The following is a 22,526-nucleotide window of genomic DNA, read 5'->3' on the forward strand; positions in this document are numbered from 1 at the left end:
AATCTCCAAAATGATTTAAAAAAATACACCAAAAAAAAAAAAAAAGGAATGACAATCAGCCTTGGCGCTTGCTCTAATCCAGTGATATTCAGCTTTTCTGAGTCACAACTCTGAAAATATATAATAACTTTGAATGTTAAGAGTGAGTCACATTATGCCTTTAAACAAAAGAAGACCCAGACAACTTAAAAATAATTGTCTCTGTCAATCAAGAACAAGATGAAGCTTCTAGTGGAAACAATTCTAGATTATTAAGGCTACGTATTGCAAAAAAAAAGATCACATATGTTGAAACATTAACTTTGAAAAAGTAACAGCCAACGATGAATCTGTACGTTCAACACCTTAAGATCAACTTTTGAGCTGTTATAAGACGCTCCCCGAGGTCTTTTAATGATGATTATGCCGTCTTTAACCAGAAAAGAAAACGGTTGTTTTCTTGGATAAAGTTTCTGCAGAGCAGCAGTTCGTTTAAAATTCACCTCTGGGGTTGTGGGCGGGACCATTGACGCAGAGCAACCCCGCCCCCCTTCCCCTCCCTGTTGCTGAGAGCTCGGAGCAGGAAGTTTGTGGTCCACCCAGTGCATTGTCTGCCACAAATAAACTACTTTATACGCCATTTTCCCCCACAACAATCTGAATAAAGGAATATTCAGAAATGCAAGTTTGAGATTAATTTTCTTTATACATGTCCTTCATCATACTGTTTAAAAACACCATTTTCATCGGAGTGGGTCTTTAATCAATGTTCTTATGGCTCAAAATGTGCCGCGTTGTCTCTGTTTCCCTAACCCTAAAATAACGTCACAGCTCATGAGACAACAGTATGAGGAACTGTTATAGTTATATTAAACCCACTTAAAGTGTGGAAACTCCCACCAAAAACTCTGACCAAATACGCAAGACTGGACTTCACGTCAACACAAAGCAACAAGGCGTTTTGCTGTCTGTTTGCAAAAATGCCTTTGAAGAACAACAACAACAGCAGCAACCGACTGTGGCGAGCGCTACAATACCCAGCTTAGATAGCAGACATGAATCATCACTGTCGGTGTGCGGATCAGCCAAGTGCGAGGTGGAAAACACAGGCCTCAAAAAAACAACAACAAGATCTTCAACACAAAGAAGTCACGCTCTAAAGCAGGTTCAAGAAATGACGTTCAACTTTCAAGAAGCCGCTCAAATCAACATTTTGGCTGTGTCCGAATTCCCTCAGTGTCCTGGATTTAAACACTATTTGGACACATGCTCACTCCCCTTATGAAAAATACAGAATATGACGTCACCTGTTTGCCAAAGTAAAAACCTGATAAATATGAACTATGATGAAAACTTGGATAATTGTATTAAACACACATTCAAATACATTTGTTTTCAAATGACAGATTTTAAAGAACAATGTGTTGTGGCCTATATTTGCTAATCTAGTGAGAATTGATGCAGACTAGCTTTTCACAGTGACTTGTGGGAAAATTCTAGGGCACTGGATTTTGGAATCAAAGATTAGTGGAATGGGGGGGAGGGGGGTGGACACAACCTTTGTATACTGTGACAACAATGTTTCCACTTTTTTTTTCCTGAACTACAACTGTGGTTCTATTGTAAATCAATTCAGTTGTAAGGTTTGCTCTGAAACAGTTCAAGCCAGCATAAAAGCGACCCTTGACCCCAATAATACTCACCTTTAATCCATCACTGGGGAGCCGGAAGCCAAACCGAGCAGGCATGTCATCAAAGTTTTCTGTTTTGTTGTCAAACGAATACTGAAAGATAGAAAGACAAATCCAATAAGTCGAGGTGCAGTCACACTTGGGAGCTTTTGATAGCACTCCAAACGTAAACACACAGCACTTTTCCTTTCTATCAGTGCAAATAAAGCAACACAGGAGTCGGGCCGCCTCCCCATCAGTAACGGTTGTCCACTTTAAAGACACAATATCCAGAAACTTTTTATTTTTTGAATGTCTGTACTCACAGCAGCAATGTCTGCCTCCACAGGCAGCAGGTTGAGGAAGGCAAAGAGCTGAACAGTGAAGATGGTGTAAATCTGCGTGGCTGAGAGCATCAGCATTCCCAAAGACAGCAGCATCTTGGCATCCACGACTCTCTGCTGCTACGCCACTTACTCATCAACACACACAAACCGCCTCAGTGTGTCGCCTCTAGACACCAACTGTTGACATCACACCTAGAAAAGTGCACATCAAGTATCCAGGTTATTTCCTAACACAAGACAGTAGACTCATAAATAGAAAAATAAAGATGTGGATTGAATGGAGTGTCTGTCTGCAGCTGAAATGAAGACGGCGTTCTACAGTAAAATCCACAGCTCGTCCGCTCATGTGAGACCAGGTGGGACTAATAATTCTAATGGCGGGAAAGTCGGAATGCCAATCCTCCTAAACGTATAAAACATGCAGCAACATGCTTGACGGCTGATGGATAACAATGATGTTCAGGCCAGTGGTTTCCAACTTTGGCCTCTAATTCAAAGGGTTCTTCACCTTTTTTCCCTTTCTCTAGAATTTAATTTCAGGCAGGAATGCCCTGCATAGACTGTGTTTTTTTTTTTGTATAAAGCTCAGATAGTACTAAAAAATAAAGTTCAAATTGGGAAAAACAGAAACAAAGCAGCATTAAAAATGATGAAACTGTGGGGGAAAAAAGAAAAATCTAAAATACTCTGTGAGCATTAAAAACTAGAAAGAGTTAACATTTGCATGAGACAACAGTGGAGACCATAAACGCTTCTGCAGGTAGAGATAGTTGTAGTTTTCAAAGTGACCGAATTTGAAACGTACCTTGGAGGTTGAAAGATTAGAAATATAATATTTTTAATTACTTAACATTCCAGAACGATGAAAATTGTGTCTTGTTGTTCTTGTGTGTGTGTTTTATTGTTCTTGTAGCATTTCTCTAATGATGGGGGGCATATATAAAGAAAGTTGAGCTTATAATTACATTTCTGAGTATTTCTTAATTCAAATTGTGGGGACTTGCAGACAAATAGATCTGTGTACGTCTTTGTTTTCCTCGTCTGAGCTGGAATCTGGCTCCTAACTGTGCAGCTGGATTGCTCCAATATTGCTGGTCACTTTTATTGAACTGCACCTCTAATGTTAGCTTGGGGTTGTAAGCTAGCAGTAGAGAGTGAAAACAAATGGATGATGGGAAGTGGGGGCAGGCTTACTCCATGCCATCAGTTTTGCCCACAACTAAGAGGCAAACCTCTGATGAGCTACTGCCGCACTGCAGAGGAAGGAGCACAGGTTTCTGATTTTGCCTAAAAACAGCATAATCATAATAAAAAAAAACAAGGAATGCTTTTAAAATAGATTAAAAGATGATTGGAGAGGGACTTTAAGGAACACAAAATACAATTCATGAGCTTCACTTGAGAAATATAGGTAAAAAAATAAATAAATAAAAAACTTTTTTCTATGTATCCCCCCCCTCTCTAATTTTAAATGTTTGGTCACATCTACCCGCTCCTCTGTTTTTCCAGATCTGACTTCACACCCGAGATAACACACGGTTATTTTTAAAGAGAAGCTCTTTCCTTGTGATTAATGCTCGAGTATCTTCAATGAAAGAAACAGCGTTTGGATTTGTTCATGCTTCTTTGAGCACTGCATGGTCTGACCCAGGACATCCCAAACTGTGTAGTTTGTTTGCAATTTTGAATGTTTTGCACAATAAAAATAACAGAACAGCATTTTAGTTTGCTGTTCTCTAAAGGATGAGCAGCAACTGTTGCTCCAGTGCTCCTGCTTTACTGACAAAAACCTGAGAAAAAAAAATAAACTTAAGCCAGACTTAACATAAGATCTTTATCAATTAGGTTTATTTACATGTCACTCATTATTAACACAAAATACCAGGCAAGCAATTAGAAAAATCAAACTTATTAAACTTAGATTCGATGTTAGTTCAATTATATTCCTGCTGTATTTTATTTCAGTTTAAGGTGACTTCAATGGGATTGAAATGAAGTATAACACAGTTGGTATCTGGTAAAGCAGTGAAAGTGTGTTTTGTTTTTTAAAACATTACTTCAGAATATTTTTGTTGAATTTGTTAATTACAAAATATTTTGGTTAATGTCATATGATCCTTTCCATCCTCTCTTGTTAGAAATGATCAACTATCTTTTAAAGGCAATCACTATTGTTTGGACAAAAGGTGGGCTGAATTTTTTTTTAATTTAAATTTGTTTTTAATTAAAAACCTATTAAAAAATATGTATAATATAGATCTACCCTATCGTAATGATGATGTTGAGAAAATACATTAAGGCAGAGGAACTAAAATGATTCTGAAGCTGAGGAAAACAGTCCTGTCAACATTTTCTCAAGTTAAACATCACCTGACAAAACATTGCAAGATTATACTAAAATTGTTGAATATATTATGTGTGAGCGAACAGAACAGAAAAACATAAATGATTTTTAAAGTTAAGCATAAACCTGCGCACTGCCATCCTAATATTCGAAAATACTCCAATGTAGAAAAAACACGAGTTGAAATAAATCCGCGAGGACATCCTAAAAATCTGCAGACCACAACAAAACGTCCTATTCCGGGAGCTAGCATGGGGCTAGCATAGTCGGATCCTCGGTGTTTACCTTTAGTCCCGCGCGTAGGTTTGTCTTTTTTGAGAATTTAGCGGCTGTCGGCCACATTTCTATCCCGTATAGCGTGTCGTGTGGGGGGACATGCACAAAGGCGTCGAATTTGGTCACTGGTCATGACGTGTGGGCGATGGATGAAGGAGTCCGATGAGAAACGGTTACAGGGTGAACCGCTAGATTCGGGCTGCTTTCAGGGGTTGCCAGATCTGGCGGAGAATTTCCAGCATTATCTCTCAACCTGAAAAAAATTAAATCCCACCCAACTCAGTGAAAAAAAGAACAAACAACCTAAACAACAACAACAAAACGCCTAAATAATTTTTGGAACTTTAAACACAATAGTAAAACTTTAGTAAAACAAGATAGATAGATAGATAGATAGATAGATAGATAGATAGATAGATAGATAGATAGATAGATAGATAGATAGATAGATAGATAGATAGATAGATAGATAGATAGATAGATAGATAGATAGATAGATAGATAGATAGATAGATAGATAGATAGATAGATAGATAGATAGATAGATAGATAGATAGATAGATAGATAGATAGATAGATAGATAGATAGATAGATAGATAGATAGATAGATAGAATTTATTCCAGACTCATGGTCCAATCAGTAGAAAAAGGAGTACACAGACCCAAAACTACATTTAAAAAGATACACAGTGTCAAGAATACACAAGTTGAGGTCCAGTGTATAGTTAAAGTTAATAAAAAAGTTAATAAAAAATACTTAATAAAAATAAATTAATTAAAAAAGCTAAGACTAAAAAGTACTATAATGGCATTCTAGGAAACTTCCCCCAGCTCCACCACACAATAAAAAACAAAGGTTTTGCAGCTAGAAAGGAGAGATAAGCACATTTACAAGTCATTGCGGTTTGTTAAAATTCACAACAGTATATCAAACTCATTCAGTTATTCAGAAATTCTACATAAATCGATAGGGTTGTAATCAATGGATCGATTAATTTTCCTACAATGCAACCAGATCGGTCTGTCTGTGGCACATTCTTGATGGAATAAATTAAGCTATATCAATTTTAATGATTGAAAAATTGTTTCAACGTGAGATGAAAATACCATTTGGATTCAAGTACAGTAGTTTTATTTTACAATAATTTCCAAACGACACAATTTAAAAAAACGACACGATATAAGGGATGGCAGCAAAAAAAAAACGATCTAGCCATCTTTACAGTCCAATGTGTGGAAACACTTTACATCTAATGATGGTATTATTCTGGTGTGTAAAAAACAACACTTAGCTGAAATTTTATGAAACTAATTTGTGAATGGATTTACCATTCATTCTTGTTTCACTGTTTGTTTGTACACATATTTATTTACACTTGATTTTCTTGCAAGAAATAAAATGAATCTGGAGAACATCACCTGCACTGTTCAGTATCCAGGTGCTTATCTCTGAGTCACACTGGTTGAATTTTTGGCTAGAGATATCCTGTATCGATTTTAGGTCAGTGACTCGAATTGGATGAAAATCAGATTGTTCAAAATGAAAAATATCCACTATGGATCATATCAGCAACAACAAATAATAATATGAATCGAATCGTTGCTCAAATTGATTGTTAAATCCCTACTAATTGATCACATGGTTGCTGCCTCAGTTGACAATGGATGTAAATAAATCAGCTTTGTATTCAAGAAAGGTTTTAATGTATTCACACTTATTTCATTTGTGCACTACTGTATTATGTTTAATTAAATTTGTTTTATTAAAAATTCCTTTTTTTAAACAGCTTAATGTATTTTCAAAGAACTAAACATGCCTAGTTTCCTGAAAAATGCCCAATTAGGCCAAAACTAACACAACCTGGCAACACGACTTCAAGACAACGCTGAGAAACTGAACACATTAACCATTGGCTAGAACACATGTCAATCATTTTTTCCGGAAATGACAACGGACATAAACAGATCCACGTGACGGAGTTTCTGCCTCCTAGAGTCACATGAATCGTCCTGAGCAGCTTTTCTTCTTTTTGCCCTACCAATAAAACGAGCAAAGAAGCATTTTTCTAACAAGAAAATCTATAAAAACCAAACAAACGCGCAAAAGAATTTCATAATTTCCATTATATAGCATTTGATGCTAGAATCACCCTCATTAAAACGAGGAAGAAAAAGATGAATCACTTGATTTTACCATGAAATCACCAGCACCCTCTACAGAAAAAAATATGAGCAATTTATTATTTGACATAGCGTGGTTGTTTATTCTATACGATAGCAATCATAGAATGTGATACAATGCCGTGCCTATTCTAATATCATGATATACATTGTTTGCTGGCATTTTGGTGAAAGTGTGGTGCCATAACTAATCAATTTTAGATATTTATGTTTAATATGTGCATGCAAGCCCTAAAAATATTATTGATTGGTTTAGAACAACAGACACTGTGATGCATAGATAGTTCTTTGCAGTTATGGAATTGTAAATTATCTACAAAAATGTATAAAGGAGGTTAAATGTGTTAGTATGGCACGAAATCCCAGCATTCTTCTGTCTCTTTCTGATGTACGAGTCGTCATTTATGTGGCTGTTGTTATGATGTGGATTGTTGTTTTGTTTTTATCAGGAGGCATTTTTCAATTCAGGTCTCAGCTTTTCTACTTTATTCTGTTTTAGTCTTTTTTGAAAGAAAATATCTGGAGTTACCTTTTTATGAACCGAAATCACTCATCGAAATCGCTGACAGCTTTCGAATTGTTCATCCTGTGCTTTCACTTTCTCAAAATTAAACAAAGTTGTTGGTAATCATTATTACCCCATCATCTAAATGCCAAATGCGGCTTGTCTGTTACATTGGATTTCTACATTCTGTTTTTGCAGGCGTAGTGCAAATGCATGACTTTGGCAATAATATTCCAAGATAAATGATAAGCCATTACAGTTAGGAAGTAACCTGCATAACAATGGTACTTGCATCACAAATCAACTGCAATTGTACAGAAATATAACATGACTTTGTGTTTTCGCTAGAATGTTTTGCAGTCACAAGTCACACACACAAAGTCGCACAAAGACAGCTGTATCACTGGCATAAAAGAAGATAGAGGAGAAGTTTGTCAGTGGCTTACACAAGGTCGAATCAAAGTCCAGTTTTTTTTTTTTTTACAGCTGACAAATCATTACTTTATGTTTCTCCAGATTTCATTTTGTTTGTGTTTGTCATACATCCGTGAGTTATAGATGTACTTCATGTCTTCTTATTTTGTATGCACCTTGTATGTTTTAAAGAGATCACAAGCAGTTTTCTTTGTAAGTATTGGCTTCACACAGACTCATACAGTTTGATTCTGGTTTGATTTAAAAAGCTTTGCTGTTTGGACTAAAAATCATTTATGTAATTCTTGTATTTGAATAACTAAAACATGAACCACATTTAACTTTACTTTTTTATTTTGAATTCAAAGTTTTCAAATAGTAAAGCATTCTCTGAGAGACTTAACAGCTGATCAAATCATGTTTCGATAAGGTTTTATAACACAAGAAGTCAAAATGTTACAAAAATATTCTTTTTTAGTGTAAAAACAGGACAAAACAGATGGATTTGGCTAAGAACTGTATCAGAGTTTTTTCGTTTTTTCTTCTGAGTTTAAAGACAAAATATAGTCCATACAGTCACCAATTACTATTTTAAGAAGAGGCTCAAGACCCACCTTTTAGGTCTGGCTTTTACATGACTTTAATAATTGCTTATGTCTTTTATTATTTATCTATTTATTAATGTATCTATTTTATTTATTTATTTTTTAAGGACTATTATTATTATGTTTTAATCATCTTACGTATATTATTTTTTGATTACTAATGTTGCTATTTCCTATTTTATTTTGATAGTTGTTATGTGATTATAATTTTTTATTCTGATGTTTTTTTACTCCTCTTGGGGATCCACTGTTCTGGGGCACCACCATCTTAACCTGTAGGGGGTGCTGTTGCTCCGGTGCCCGTTCTCATTGGGCTGGCTGGGGTCCCTCTCTGTGGCCTCTCTGTAGAGTGGGCCCTAGGCTGCTCTGTGTTGGGTGGGCACTGTGGTAATGACCCCCGTGGTCGGTCTGGACCTTGGAATGACTGGATCCCCATGATATCGTTTCCTCACAGCAGTACCAAGCCTGACCTTCTTTTAGCTGCAGTTCTTTGTGTGTTCAGGGTTCTACTGGGGGAACTGGGTGGGTGGAGGGAGGAATCTGGTGAGGGAGGGGTCCCATCTGTGTGTGATTGTCCTGTGTTTTCTGTTTTTAATCATTTTCATTTGTTATGATTATTTTATCTGCTTTTATGTTAAGCGCTTTGCGTTTTTAACTGAAATAAAAGGCACTATTTAAATAAAGAAAGAAAGTTTGAGTTTGACTTAATAAAACACCTTGGAAACACACCGTTAAGATTGTTTTTACCTCAGAGCAGCTCAAATTAGAGTCCAACTGCAGTCATCATTGATCACTTCATACAACATTTAATCAACCTCATAGTGAGTGCATTTAATATGAGACTCTCAAACATGGAACAAGATGTTCTCATGTAAACCTAGAACAAAATATAAGGAGTTTATGGCTCTCTGGGACATTCAATTTCTCTTTATTATTATTCAAAACAGCAGTTTGAACAACTGCATTGGTTTTACTTAACAAATGTTGTTTAGTGGTTTCGATCACACTGCAATTAAATTTACTATCATTTGTCAGAAACTAAACAGATTTTATACATAAATATTACATATGGAATAACACTATGGGAATATAGAAAAATAGTTGTTGATTAAAGCATGCAGCAAAACTGAGGAAGGTTTTTTTCAATGTTTAGTGCATCAATATCAAATCTGACCACAAGAGGGCAGCACTAAACTAAAATAAATTTATATCTGTCATCTCAAATCTTGTGAAATGATTTAAAACCAGTTCTTTAAAACACACAACTATAAATGATGCTAGGACTACAAAAACAATAAACAACTCACACACAAGTTGATCATTTGGAAAGAATATTCACCTATATTTACCTTAAAAAGAATATTATACACTTGTAATGATCCTTTGGAACAGATATAAACTTAAACTATTTTAGATTTTTTTTAATCAATTGATCGTCAATCACTACCTCCAAATTTGCGTTCTATCAAAAAGAAAATGGGATAATTTGCAAATTTCTTGTTGAGCCCAAAGTAAAGGAAAATAATTATTAACTGATTACCTTTTCAGGGATATTTTCTCTTCCAAACAGTTCTTGAAATTTTGTTGGTTTTAGAAGAAATGACAGTAGCCCACCTTTATTAAACATATAACTGTTTATTTATAATCTTTTTTCTGAGATTTCTTTTTTAATCTAAATAGGATTGATTTTTCATTTATTTCAGTTATGGCTGACAGTTGACAAGATTGTGGTTTTATTATTTTACTGATGCTGGAAAGATTTTCATTCACAAAAATAGATATGTAAAGACCAAAACCAGCTTTCACAAAGAGCCATGATTTGACCTTGACCTTGAAGCCTTTTCTAATCTTATATAAACCAACACCACAGAACTATACAATTTGGTAAAATATTGTAAAATTACCAAAAAAAATAACCTAGTATGTTTTTTTTTTTAATCAGTACTTGGTCTCTATAGTTTGTGTTTTTACTGTCATGTTTTTAAACTCCCATGTGTTTCAGAACTATTGATAACCCTGGTTTGATGCAGTGTAAACTGACCTAGAATTGTTGTTATGTAAAACGTTTTCAATAAAGGTTGAAGACAAAAAAGTATTTCGACTCCGCGAGCAGACCATAGAGCAGACATGCAGCATCGCCTGTGCCCGTTGGAAACGGATCATGCTTAGCCTACTTCTGATTTTAACAGAGGACCGTTTAGTTATGACGGAGTGTGTGTACTGCTTCCAAACGGTTTCCGGGGAGTTTATTGCATAAATCACGAAATTAAACAATTGCGGAACGAGAAGCCAGCACACCTGACATCCACCGTATGCGGGAATGGCAGCACCCCGTCAGATAAAAGGCATCCTGAAAAACAAGATCGCCGGTATCAACGTGAAATCGCTTTCCGAAGACATTCCCGGGGAGAACACAGAGGACGCCCCTGGACTCTCGGAAGATGACCAACAGTAAGTTTTCTTTTCAGCCATAATGAGAGGGTGTTGCCCTGGAGAGGGAAGCTAACGGCAGCTAACAAGTGTTAGCTCATAACTGAACGGCTAGCCAGAACTTTGGCGGTACTAGTAGAAACAGCCAGCAGAGTCGACTCTTTATATTAAAACTTTATCGCTCTTACTTGTTATCACATCACCTCTCTTCCGTATATATATTTATACAAACCGTGTTTTCCAAAGCTAAATGTCTACAGACGCCAACTGTCGTTCGTAGCTGCTCGACAGCTGAGCTAGCTAACGCTAAGAGTTTAACCTGTCATGATTTTTTCGTTTATTATGTATTTTGATATTATTACTAATTGGAATGTTTGCTTAAAACGTATGTTTCTTGAATCACAACACGGCCATTCTTGGTGAAGATTGGTAACGATTATTATTCTGCTAATAAAGAGTCATTACTTTGAGAATTGCATTTATTTTGAAATTCTCAGCAAAAAATTTATTTAAAAAGAAAAAGGATGCATGCGGTTTTCTTTTGCTCTGCTTTACTCTGTAGTAAAGCAAATAACCTAGGAACTCAATTGCAAAAATAAAACGGCTGATAATTAATTGTGAAAACTTCTGACATATGGAGACATCTGTACTTTATTTTTAAATTAGCGTTCTTTATATAAACGTGATTATTATGTTGTTAACTGGCAAAATCAATAAAAAAAACTGCTATCTTAAGTTGAGAAAATTGGGGAAATTGTTTTTTTAAATCTGTAAAAATGTCCATTTAGAAATGTTTGGAAAACCTTTTGTCCCTTCTTTCATCTGCTTTAAACTTTATTTTTCATTCAAATTTAGATGAAAAGAGCTTGATATGTAGTTTGACTGTCTGTCTGTTTGTATCTGCCAGTTCTGTTGCGCATTTTTGAACTTTGCCATTTAGATAGAATAGAATAAAACTTTATTGATCAAACAAAGGGGGGATTACCTTGTCACCAAATCTCGATATCAACAAACAGATAGAAAATAAGACTAAAAATGGACTTAAAAAATAATGACAATAATTATTATCCATTTACTTAATGGGTTGTTACTTTATGAAAAGCTATTTTCTGTATTTTTCCATTGAACTTGTCAATAAGTTCGGCCGTTGATGTGACATCAGAAGCGAATTGGGCGACTCTTTTATTACATGGAACAATGGCAGCTAACAGACGAAAATTTTTTGTTACAGGCTGAATCATAAATCGGGACAAATATAATTTTTTGGGATTAGCGTGGTCTCGCATCATGCCTTTTGTATTAGAACAACAAAAACAAGCAACAAGGTTGTTAGCCGGGTATTTTTAGCCACGGGTGTCACCTGAGAGGTGAACTGGAAGCTGTAAATAACTGGATGAATAAGTGTACCTGAAGCAAAAAAAAAGAAAAAAGTCACCACAGAGCTACATCGTCTCAAGGTGAACCCACAGTGTTTCACATGCCACCTTACTTTCATACATTTAGCCATTTCTGGTCAAAGCAGATCATGTCTTCCAGTCTGTTTTAACAGCTAGTAATAGGAAAATATTATAAATCAAAGCCTTTGGCTTCTTTTTAAATAGATAGCTTAAATATAAAAGTTGCTTTCATGTTTTACATGTCAATATTTTTAAGTCACTCTTGAACATAAACAAGACTCCAGCTAAATTTGTCAATCTTGAATCCTTGAATTTACATTTACTTGTGTTTTTTTTTTCTGGATTCAACAAAAAAGTACAGATCGGCTTTTTGTATCAGTAACTGGCCTTTCGAGAGCCGGATTATTTGCTGCTGATGTTGTTTTCCACTCTACTCCTGATTATACTGTCCCGGCGTATTAGTAAAAGTCAACAGAGGGAAATTAGGCCAGAAACGGGGAAAGATCTTCGTACCGTATTTCTTTTGGTTTTCTTTCCCCAGACGAGTAAATGCAGCATTTTTGTGAAGTTACTGAAACAGTCTGCATGAGGTCAGAAAGGAAAAATTGGTCTTGAAAAGATCCAGTGTGCAGCCAAATGCAAAATTCTCCAGTCCAAGTGGAGAGGATTGACCTCAATATAGGATGCTTTTGCTCTGAGCTCCAAAAGCCAGATGAGCTATAACTGTGTTTGGAGTCTGGGAATTGTATTTATCTGGACCAAATAAAGCCAATGCAACATTTTAGATCAATTTTCTTTATTTCTTATTGCTTCATAAAGCTTTCTTATTGCAAACATTATATTAGTGCAGTCAAACAGTATTTATCTGTTAATGTAATGGCTACTAAAAAAATACATAAAACAATACGCTTTGACGCAATAACAGTGCAAAAACATGTATTTTACAAGATCCTGCACTTTCATGATGTTCTGGTACAAATTCATCACAGAATGTCTAGTTCTAATAATGATTCTGTATATTTAAAAAATACACTTCATTTTTTAGGTTGTCTGCTTCATTTGTTTTTCATTTTTTAAACATTTTTCTTTCATCTATTTGTTCCGTCTCCAGAAGATATGTTGATGCACAAACTATCAAAAAGTCAGATTTCCTGCCAGAACCTCAATCTTTGTCGTCTGAGCTCTGCTTATTTCTATTAGATGTTTTTTTTTTAATCCTCCCTTTGTATGAGAGTATTTGGAAAAGTGAAAAGAGAATTGTTAAGAAAAATGTGAGTTAAATAAATATTGAATGCATGTTTTCAATGTTAGAGTAGGAAGTTTGTATTTGACAGTTTTCTTTTGCACTGTCGGTCCGTGCAAAGCAATCAGGGCCACCAAGGACTACTGCTTATTGTTAACCGTCAATCACTTAAATCAACATTAACTGAGTATGACGTCCCCATGTGGTCATGAATAATGAACAAAGGCTTCCATGAAACTCAAGCTCTCTGCAAGCAGCATCCTGGCTCTCCTGTGGAGAGTTTGACAGGCAATGGCTGTCCATGTGCTTGACAGGAAGGCTTCTTACTCCACTTGGTCATTTAATATTATTTTGATTTCTTTTTAACCAATTATTTTCTTTTAACTAAATATCCTGTAAAAATGCAAAGGTTTCACATCTTTTTGTCTGGGTTACTGTTCATCTTTCACATGCAGTTGCTGAGTTTTTGTTTTTTTTGACAGACGCTGTGAGTTTTAGAGATTGTTTTAGTTCTGAGCACAGCTGGATTTAACGCTAACCTTTGTAATGGTTCGCTGCTTTCTAAGGATTAACCAGTGAGGGGGGGGGATTTTTCCACATGTTGAGTGAACATGAAGAGTTCAAAAATTGCAAAACACGTTAAGAATAGATGAGAGAAAAAAACACACGCTTATATAAAACATAGGATCAGAATGTGAGAATAAAAATAGCTTTTGAGTAGCTTAAGGCTACTATATTGGGTGATTCTTAAAAGAGTAGTTTAAAAGAGAGTTTGTGGGGATTTCTGTTTTTGTTTTTCCAAAGAAAATTGATGAAAGCAAAAAGCCAACTGGAAGGTATCTGTCAAATTAGTTTTTTTGGGTTCATTTTTCAGAAACGGGGTTCTTTGCATTTGTTTTCTTATCATTCCTGGAGGATTGCAAATGCATCAAAGTGACAAACGTCGTTGCTGCCTGCGTGAACGGCCTCTTTGCTGGATGCTTTGAATGCAGCGAGGCCGGACTTGTCCCCGCTGTCTTCTCACTTTGGCACCTGATAGTGCGGCCCAGCTCAAAAGTGGTGATGCACTCTATTTAATGAGTTTTCCTCAAGCGTTTTGTTTCCAGCTGTTAACCACTCTGGATGGGTGGTAATCGTTACGGAAGAGTAGAAGCTCTATATTTGGTGTACGCTAGTAGTACATGCTCTTTCTGCCTACTGGCCTTTGCATTGGAGAGGCAGCTGCTTCATCACAGTAAATGTTTTTGTGATGAACTGCTCTGCATGAATGGAAGGGAAGGCCGGTTCTAGTTTGTCTCTAAAATATATAAAAACACAGCATGTGTGAAGCACTAACTAACTTCACTAACTTTTTAGTCATTCCTATCAATTATTAACCTAATTTACAATATGGATCAAACTTCAATACGTTCCCGATTGTGTTTTTTTTCTTTTGTGTTTCTGCCTTTTTAAATGCAAAACAAACAAAGCTGTAAATGTTGAGCCAGTTGCTGTTAGGAAAGATGTTCTGTCCTCCTCTTGGCTTGTTTAAAAAGAGATTTCTTGAACTGCTTTTGTCATCGTGACTGTCTGTATCTGGTGTTGCAGGTTTTTCAGCAGCAGGCGGTAGATTTGGCATCTCTGTTCAACCTCCCACTGCCTTCCCGTCTCCCGTGACACCTGACCTTTTCTATAAACAGGGTCAGGGATGATGATGTTTATGTAGAGTTGGTTTTTGTGTGCTTTTCAAACACCCCTTGTGGCTTTTTTTTTAAAAAAAATATGGAAAACCTCACAAAAACAACTTTTCTACTATTCTGAAAGTCCCTCCTCTGATTTTTAGCTTTAGTGTCACATCCTGAAATTTGTTAGTAATAAAGCACGACAGCCCAAGTGAGAAGTGGGCCACATCTAGTCCCAGATTGTATCTTGGTCGATCTCCTCCCTGGAGGAATCTTTGGAGATTTGCGGCTTTTGCTCACTGGTCCAGTTTCAATGTCTTCTCCTTCACCAAACTTCCTGCTGTGTTGATGTCTCTGCAGGAAGAAATCCCAGAAATGGGATGAGATGAACATCCTGGCAACATACCATCCAGCTGACAAAGATTATGGCCTCATGAAGATAGATGAGCCCAGCACGCCATACAACAGGTGAACCGCTTCTCTTTGACCATGACAACCATTACGTCTCGTCTGATTTCAGAGTAAATCATAGAGATTATTATTTTACTCTCAAAATAACTTTTCAGGATTTCACATTTTAAATGAAATTGACATTTAAGATGACAAGCGGGCACACACATTTTAAATCTAAATAACTAATAGAGAACACTTTCAGTTTTTCACGGAATAATCCAATGATTGTTCTCACTGCATTTTGCAAAGTTTAATTTTAAATTTTAATCCTTGTTTTGCTCTCGCTAACCCAGCAACGGTGAAGAATAAACGGTAAACAAATCTAAAGATAAATACAGAAAGGAAAATGGAGTTTGAGTTGTTTTAACAGGGAACAGAAACTCAAACAGACGGAGCATCAGATTGGAAATTTATTATAACATATTTTTAATCTGACTTCAATAATTCATTTTATAAAGAATAAAAGCCTTAATCAGATTGATCTGACACAAAAGTCCCCACTTTAGCGTCAATGAAAGAGAGGAGCAGTAACCTTAAAAATGTCTGGAGGGTTATGGATTTGTGTCCACACAGCAGTCCTAACTTAGGCTGCTGTCTCACCTTGATTTAGGTGGTTCTCCTTCCTGCCCTCATTTGACCCTCGGATCCCTTTCTCTCCCCCCTTTTATTCCTGCTGTCAACGTTTCACGGCTGCTTCTATTTCAGGATGGTCGGGGAAGACGAGGATGAAGGGGCGCTGAGCGACTCTGACGGCCAAAGTGGACTCGCAGCGGAAGACCTCGCATCAAAGTAAGAAAGAAACAAAAAGGGAAATAACCACAAAGTTTGAGGTTTTTCTGAAGGTTACCTGGAAAGCAGAGCATGTCCTTCTGTAATATTCATGCAATAATACACTTAATTAATTCAACTACAGTATAACATTTAAGCAAAAAAAAGTTATCATATACCGCTACTCTTTATTACATTTTTACCCCAAAATTAATATTTTCCTTGATGGCGCTTTTTTATTTACTTTTTTAGATTTTTTTTGTACTTTTTTAAAATCCAAAAATTTGAAGAGCTTTTGTTTAAACTTGCATGACATGAAGATGTTATGTGTGACTTATAAATGTTTGTTTGACATATTTGCACATAACATGCTGGGTTTTTTTTTCTGCATCGTCTGTGTTTGATTTTATGTTTTTCCTATAGGATTTCTGCATTTAGCGGCACAAAACCTCTGGGTTTTATGTTTTTAAATGAAAGACTGAGCGTCCCATCAGCCTTGCATTAAAAAAGTGCTTTCAAAGCATATCTGCAAACCAGAGAGTTCGCTTGAATGATGCTTGATTATGCGTAAAGACCCACTCTGATGAAGATGGTGGTTTTAACTTGTTCTGTGGCATTTTTCTCATGATGGAGGACATAGGCTTAAAATACCATTTCTGAGTGTTGTGTAAATTGTTGTGGACCAGGAGCAGACCAAAAAAAGCTGTTGAAAAAAGCTTATAGTTACAACTTAGAAGCTACAAATTCCCTGCTCCACTCCATTCCTATTCATCCGCCTGTAGACGACTAGATCCAAATACGTCTTTGTTTTCCTCGTCTGCGCTGGCTTCTGGCTCCAAACTGTATGGCTGGATGGTTCCAGTACTGCTCGCCATTTTGGTTGTACCAGTTGTGTGGGGCTGCAAACGAGCATGTAGGATGACGGGAAGTGGGGTGCAGTCCCGCCCACAACTCAGAGGCAAATTTGTAATAATCTGCTGCAGCTCTGCAGAAACTGTCCTAGAAAAACTACACAACACTTTTAAAATGGATCAGAAGATGATCTGAGTGGGATTTTAATGCAGAGTTATGCTTAATTCTATTTTCAATCTCAACCCTGACAGGGTGTTTTATTAATTAAGCTGCATTTTGTGATATTTTTACTGCATTCAGTAAAACCCATCTTAGCTAAATACCAACATGAAGTTTTCTGTTACATAAAAGAGCCTAAAATTAGGTTAAACAAGAAGTTCTGCTGCTTTAAGCAGACACGAAGGGAGCTGGGGGAGCGTTCAGCTCTCGACTATTGTGTTGACATGAGCGTGCTGATGTTGGGACGGCATCAGTCTGAGCGTATGAATGCGTGTTGCAGAGAGAGCTGGGTTTAGCCTCAGGCTTGTGAGTCAATTAGTTTCCTTTGTTTGCTTCTGTGCCTTTTAAATGTTTTATCATAAACCCTCTGGACTGTATTGTACAACAGCTGCTGTCTTTCCCCTTTTTCTCCTATTTTGTCTTTGCAGTTGACTCTTTTGTACTTTTCTCTCCATGATGGTTTTTCTTTGGCCTCCTTCATTCAATACATCGTTGCCTGTCACTCTAAAACTGCAGGCAAATATTAATTCTCCTCCCGGGCTAGATTATGCCAGCTGGTTGGTTGGACAGTTAATTGGAGCTTCCCTAAAGTAGTTCACATGCTCAATCACTTCCACTGAGCGGCAAACCTGTATTCATTTTGCACAGCACCCTTTTATTGGGTGGAATAGTAGATTTTGATTTCCTCTCATGTCGTAGGCCCACTCACTCACACATGAACTCCAGTTATTCTGCCTGTTTTCTCTCTTAATACCTCCCCATCTGTGCTCCTTGCGTACAGATCTCTTTAGCGAGCCTTTTTTAAAATCCTACTACAATGACTTGCACAGGATTAGTGGATCATCCCTGACCTCTGCAGGTCTGTGCGCTAAAAGGTGTTCAAACAATCTAGGCTTCCTACCATAGTTGTCTTGTCTTCGTTTCCGCAGGCTGGCATCAAGTGACACCCTAGAACCTCGCTTTTTGAAAGAAGAAGAAGAGGAGGAGGAGAGCAGTGAGGAGGAGGAAGAGGACCTTACTCCTGAAGAATTGGGTAACTCCTTTGAGACGTCTTTTGATTTTTGCACAATGCCTTCAGCAGAACAGGATCTGCGGAACATTTTGAGAAGTGCGTGCATCAGGACAGAAATTCCTTCCGTTTTGGACAATGCTGTTTTATATTGTTTTTTTCTGTTAAAATTGATATTTTTCCGGATTTAAAACTGCACATTTAAAGTTGAATTCAACTGTGAGAGTTATTAAAGCATAATTATGACTTGAAATGAGCCTTACCAGCTTCCTTACAACAGTAGAGCCAGTTAAACCTGAATCGAGCAGAATAAGTGTAAAACACTGAGACAAATGAAACTCACCTGTGGATTTGATCTGTGTGAGCCTTTGAAGAGTCTGCATGCTGTAATTAAAACTAATCAGGGTTTCCATGACAACGACACCAGATAGGATGCTTACTAAAACGGAGAAAGTCCAGCAGGGTGGAGACCTTTGACCTTGAAGACTTTCTGTTTGTGGATAAGGAGGAACAAAGGTTACTTTGAGCTTTGTGAAGCTGGTCTGATCTCATGAATGAATCTCATGGAAGAGCTCAGATCTTGACTTTTGTGTTGCATGATTTCTTTTCAGAGGTTTTTTTTTTTTTTAAATTTGACTGTGGATGTTTCTCTTAAGTTAGTAAACCACAGATGGATAAGAATTTAAAGATGATGAACAGAGGAAAAAAGACAGGAACTATTTCAAAATGCACCATTTGAAGCAAGCATCCAAAACTCTCAAAGGTTTGATATCAGGGTGCTATACACTGATCTAAAACATGGTCCTAATTTGAGAGATGCACACTTTTGACCTTTTTAATCAGCTAATCATGTTTGTTTCCCTCTGCAGCCAAAAAGAAGCATTTTCAAATGATGAGGAAGATGCACTACAACGAAGGCCTGAACATAAAGCTGGCTCGCCAACTTATCGCCAGTGAGCTAGAAGAGGACGAAGATGAGGATGAAGAAATGAGGGATGACACAGAGGAAACAGAAGAGATCAGTGTTGACCCCCCACAGGATGGTGAGTACCAATGGGATTGTGGGTGACTGGTTTTGACCGTTTTCAGTGGAAAACATTTTTCACTGCAGCGGCTTTAATTGCAGCTCTCTGTGGGTGGATGGATGCAGCATCAAGGTCTAAAAAGGGAACGATTTGTTTAAAATCTCCATTTTTAGAGGGTAAAAAAAAAAGATCCTTCATGAATAGAGTCACAGATCATCTCATATGTCAAAATTAGTAATAGTTAGTTATTTATTTAAAAAACACCAAAAATCACCTTTTTTACATGTTCTGTTGAATCTTGTTTGCCGTCTAAAAAATAAAGTTTTTAATTATTTTGTTGTCATCTGTATCTATAATAAAACATAAAACAAAGCATGTCTATTGGGGGGGGGTCACATGGATGTAGTTTGTGGGCCAAACTTCTTATTTCTTTGTCACAGCAATCATGGTTAAGCATGTTATATTTTTGTTTTATAATTTCTAAAACTCGAGAAATTTCCATTTTCATCAATGTACAGGCGGCTGCTTTGCCTTTTTCCCTCCATTCTTTTATTTTATTTTTGTCATAAGAACCTGAAATGAAATCCTAAGAAGTTATCCATCGTAAGCTCTTTCTCTTGTTTGTCTTCATTTTCAGTCGATAGATGGTTTTGTAGCCACATTTAGCCTTTCACCTGTCCTACTGGCAGGATCAAACATCAGAAACATACCCATCTATGTCTAATCTATCTTGTGTGATTCTCTGCTCCTCAGCGGACTCTTTGGACTCGTAAATGAAGATCCCTGTTCCCAATTGAGACCCAGTTCGACTCAGTCACTGCTGTTTTCAGCGCTGAGCCAAACAGCAAACACCTCTTCTGTACCCACATGGCATCTTTCAATAGCCAAGTAACATATCTGTAAGCTAACGTGTCTCCTCTATTTTTCAATATAACCTTCAGAAACTGCTTTTTATCAATAACAACGTGGAGGTTGCTTGTCCTTCTTTGCTCACCTCTTCTGGACTGATGTTGCACTGCAGAACATGTGATCCTGATTCCACAAGGAGGATCAAGGCCTTCAAAATAAAATAAAAATTAAAAAAAAGGCAAAGATTTTATGGGATAATTATTACTCTAGTTTAGCTCAATCAGCACGTCAGCCCTGGAAAAGGCCAGGGGAAACCCCACAACATAACTGAGGCATGACAGCAGTGTTGTTCTTGGCTTCATATCTGATTTTTTTTTCCCTTTCCCCTTGAATATTGTGTAACTTTTGCTCTAAGGCCTGCCCTTCTGGTGCATTTGATTATCACCAAAAGAAGTTTATTTCCTTCTGAAATCATTTTATGCTGTTAACAATCTTACCGTTATCTTATATTGGCATGGTAAAAAAGATTAGGTTTCAACATATTTAGTCCCAAATTTCAAACTGTATAATCCCCTAAATAAAATGCTGCCTTACAAATAAAACTATTTTAATCTGCTTGACTTGTTTGTTGCCCTGCAGTGGTTCTCAATAAAAAAACAGAAAAAGTCTTAATACATATTAAGAGATCTCTGATGTTTTTTAATAACATCAACTATTAATGTCCAGGTTTCTACAGTGAGGAATTGATTTGATGTTAGTTTTTAACCCCTTCCTGCACCATCGTTTAAAAATAACTATTTCATTCTGGGTAGGCATCACCCCCTCAGCCAGCTTTAGTTCTTAAATACAAATCATTTAAAAAAAAACAAAAAAAAAACATCCTTTCCAAATTTTTCACATTTGTATCATACTGCTATAACATTTATTTTCATACTACTTATAACCTTTCTTAAAGAATACTAGTGACAAAATCTTTTGTTTCCTGTTATTTTCGTTTCAAATATCATAGGAGACACTGTACGGATGTATTGCTGCTGGGGTTTGTTATGCGCTACTGATCAAACCTTTGACAAAGAAGAAACCGGCAGGTTTTGTGCTGGTTCTTAGGCCTTTCATCCCATTTGAGTTCATCCAGACAGACGGTGTTTGGAGGTGTGTAGAGGATGCAGCGTCTCTCACCTGACTTCATTTGGGTGAAGGATGCTGCTAGAAGAAGTCATGGAAAGAAGCATGAATTGATGCTACTGAAATACTTTACAGTGGATGCTAGCAGAGACCACTAGAGCTAGAAGCGCGTCAAGGATTTCTTTATCTTAATTTAATTGTTTTTGCACTGTTTGGAAATCCTACAAGTGTTAAGTCTATACATGTACTGAATGAAAAGTGTGCATAAAGCGTGTGTATTTTTCCTGTTCATTTCTGTCATTTACCTTTAACTCTTTCATTTTGCCCCGTTTTCAGAATCATTGAGGTTTATATTATAGAAAGATGGATAACAACCAACAAATTGACTTTGGGTAATATGCGTTATTTTTGTTCAAATGAGGTAAAGGAAACTTTATTGAAATTGTGTAAAGGAAACATCAAACCCACAAATGGTTTTCCTTTTCTTCTGCCTATATATATATATATATATATACACGTGTGTATTTATATATAGTCAGAAACCGTGACTGCATTTGTCCTGATGTAGTTTTCCTTCTTAATTATTATACTAGTTGGAACAGGGACTGATGTTATCACCCTGTAGGTGGTTATTACCTGTCAAATGTGCCTCTAATGTATTTACTTACATGTGTGTAAAGTAAGGAAGTCTATCATACAGAGTAATTTTTTGCCTCTTGTCTCCTTGTTTTACATCATTTTGGTCCTTTTTGGCTTGTTTTTCTAAGCATGATAGACTGTTAGGCAGCCCTATGACGATGCTCAATGTCTCAAGATGTCAAAACAGTGGGAGTGTCCAAGCCATGTTTCTTTTTCTTTCCCTCTTTTGTATTTCCAGTTTGCATGTTCTTAATCATCCAAATGTTTGTATTGATTTGTTTTTTGCCTACTGTCATTAAAAAGAAGTTCTTAGAATGTACTGTGGTCAGATTTTATGTTTTTTTTGCGGAATTAAAAAAAGAAATGGAAGTCATAATTATTGAGAGAGAGAAAAAATGTGCGCAGTTGGGTCTAAAATAAAATCTGATATGATCTAAAATTTAAAAAGAGCTCAACCTCGTTGGTTAAAGAAAACAGAAAGGGATGTGTTTATTAAGCTAAACGTCATAATTATTTGATCTTAATAATTAATTT

At 36.5% G+C, this 22,526-nt stretch overlaps 2 protein-coding genes and 1 long non-coding RNA gene across 3 annotated transcripts in view; 1 reads left to right on the plus strand and 2 right to left on the minus strand.

Moving 5' to 3' along the window:
• The window catches only part of rnf13 (ring finger protein 13), a 37,583-nt gene extending 32,750 nt beyond the window's left edge, over positions 1-4,833 (minus strand). Inside the window, exons 1-3 of the mRNA XM_004067892.5 lie at positions 4,626-4,833; positions 1,976-2,188; positions 1,683-1,763 (exon numbers count right to left, since the gene is read on the minus strand). Of these exons, the coding sequence (XP_004067940.1) occupies positions 1,683-1,763; positions 1,976-2,089 (195 nt within the window). The 5' untranslated portion in view covers positions 2,090-2,188; positions 4,626-4,833. The remainder of the gene's footprint in view (positions 1-1,682; positions 1,764-1,975; positions 2,189-4,625) is intronic.
• Positions 4,834-10,398: 5,565 nt separating this feature from the next.
• ppp1r2 (protein phosphatase 1, regulatory (inhibitor) subunit 2) lies at positions 10,399-22,311 on the plus strand. Its single transcript, XM_004067893.5, has 6 exons — positions 10,399-10,773; positions 15,414-15,521; positions 16,212-16,295; positions 18,275-18,378; positions 19,224-19,397; positions 20,133-22,311. The coding sequence occupies exons 1-6, from the start codon at positions 10,643-10,645 to the stop codon at positions 20,150-20,152; spliced, it is 621 nt and encodes a 206-aa protein (XP_004067941.1). The 5' UTR covers positions 10,399-10,642; the 3' UTR covers positions 20,153-22,311.
• Positions 12,929-16,292, minus strand: LOC110014937 (uncharacterized). The gene is made up of 2 exons (XR_002289965.2): positions 16,107-16,292; positions 12,929-15,407 (listed from the first exon to the last, which is right to left on the minus strand). It is a non-coding gene; the product is annotated as an uncharacterized LOC110014937 (long non-coding RNA).
• Positions 22,312-22,526: the final 215 nt, after the last annotated feature.

Source organism: Oryzias latipes, chromosome 4, assembly GCF_053564925.1.
Source record: "Oryzias latipes strain Hd-rR chromosome 4, Olatipes_Hd-rR_3.1".
Taxonomy (NCBI): Eukaryota; Metazoa; Chordata; class Actinopteri; order Beloniformes; family Adrianichthyidae; genus Oryzias; species Oryzias latipes.

Bases quoted from the DNA above. Each gene is read 5' to 3' on its own strand.
- ppp1r2 (XM_004067893.5), top strand. From the start codon at position 10,643: ATGGCAGCACCCCGTCAGATAAAAGGCATCCTGAAAAACAAGATCGCC. The intron at 15,522-16,211 runs GTGAACCGCTTC...CTTCTATTTCAG, and splicing joins CCCAGCACGCCATACAACAG to GATGGTCGGGGAAGACGAGG. The intron at 19,398-20,132 runs GTGAGTACCAAT...TCTGCTCCTCAG, and splicing joins TGTTGACCCCCCACAGGATG to CGGACTCTTTGGACTCGTAA.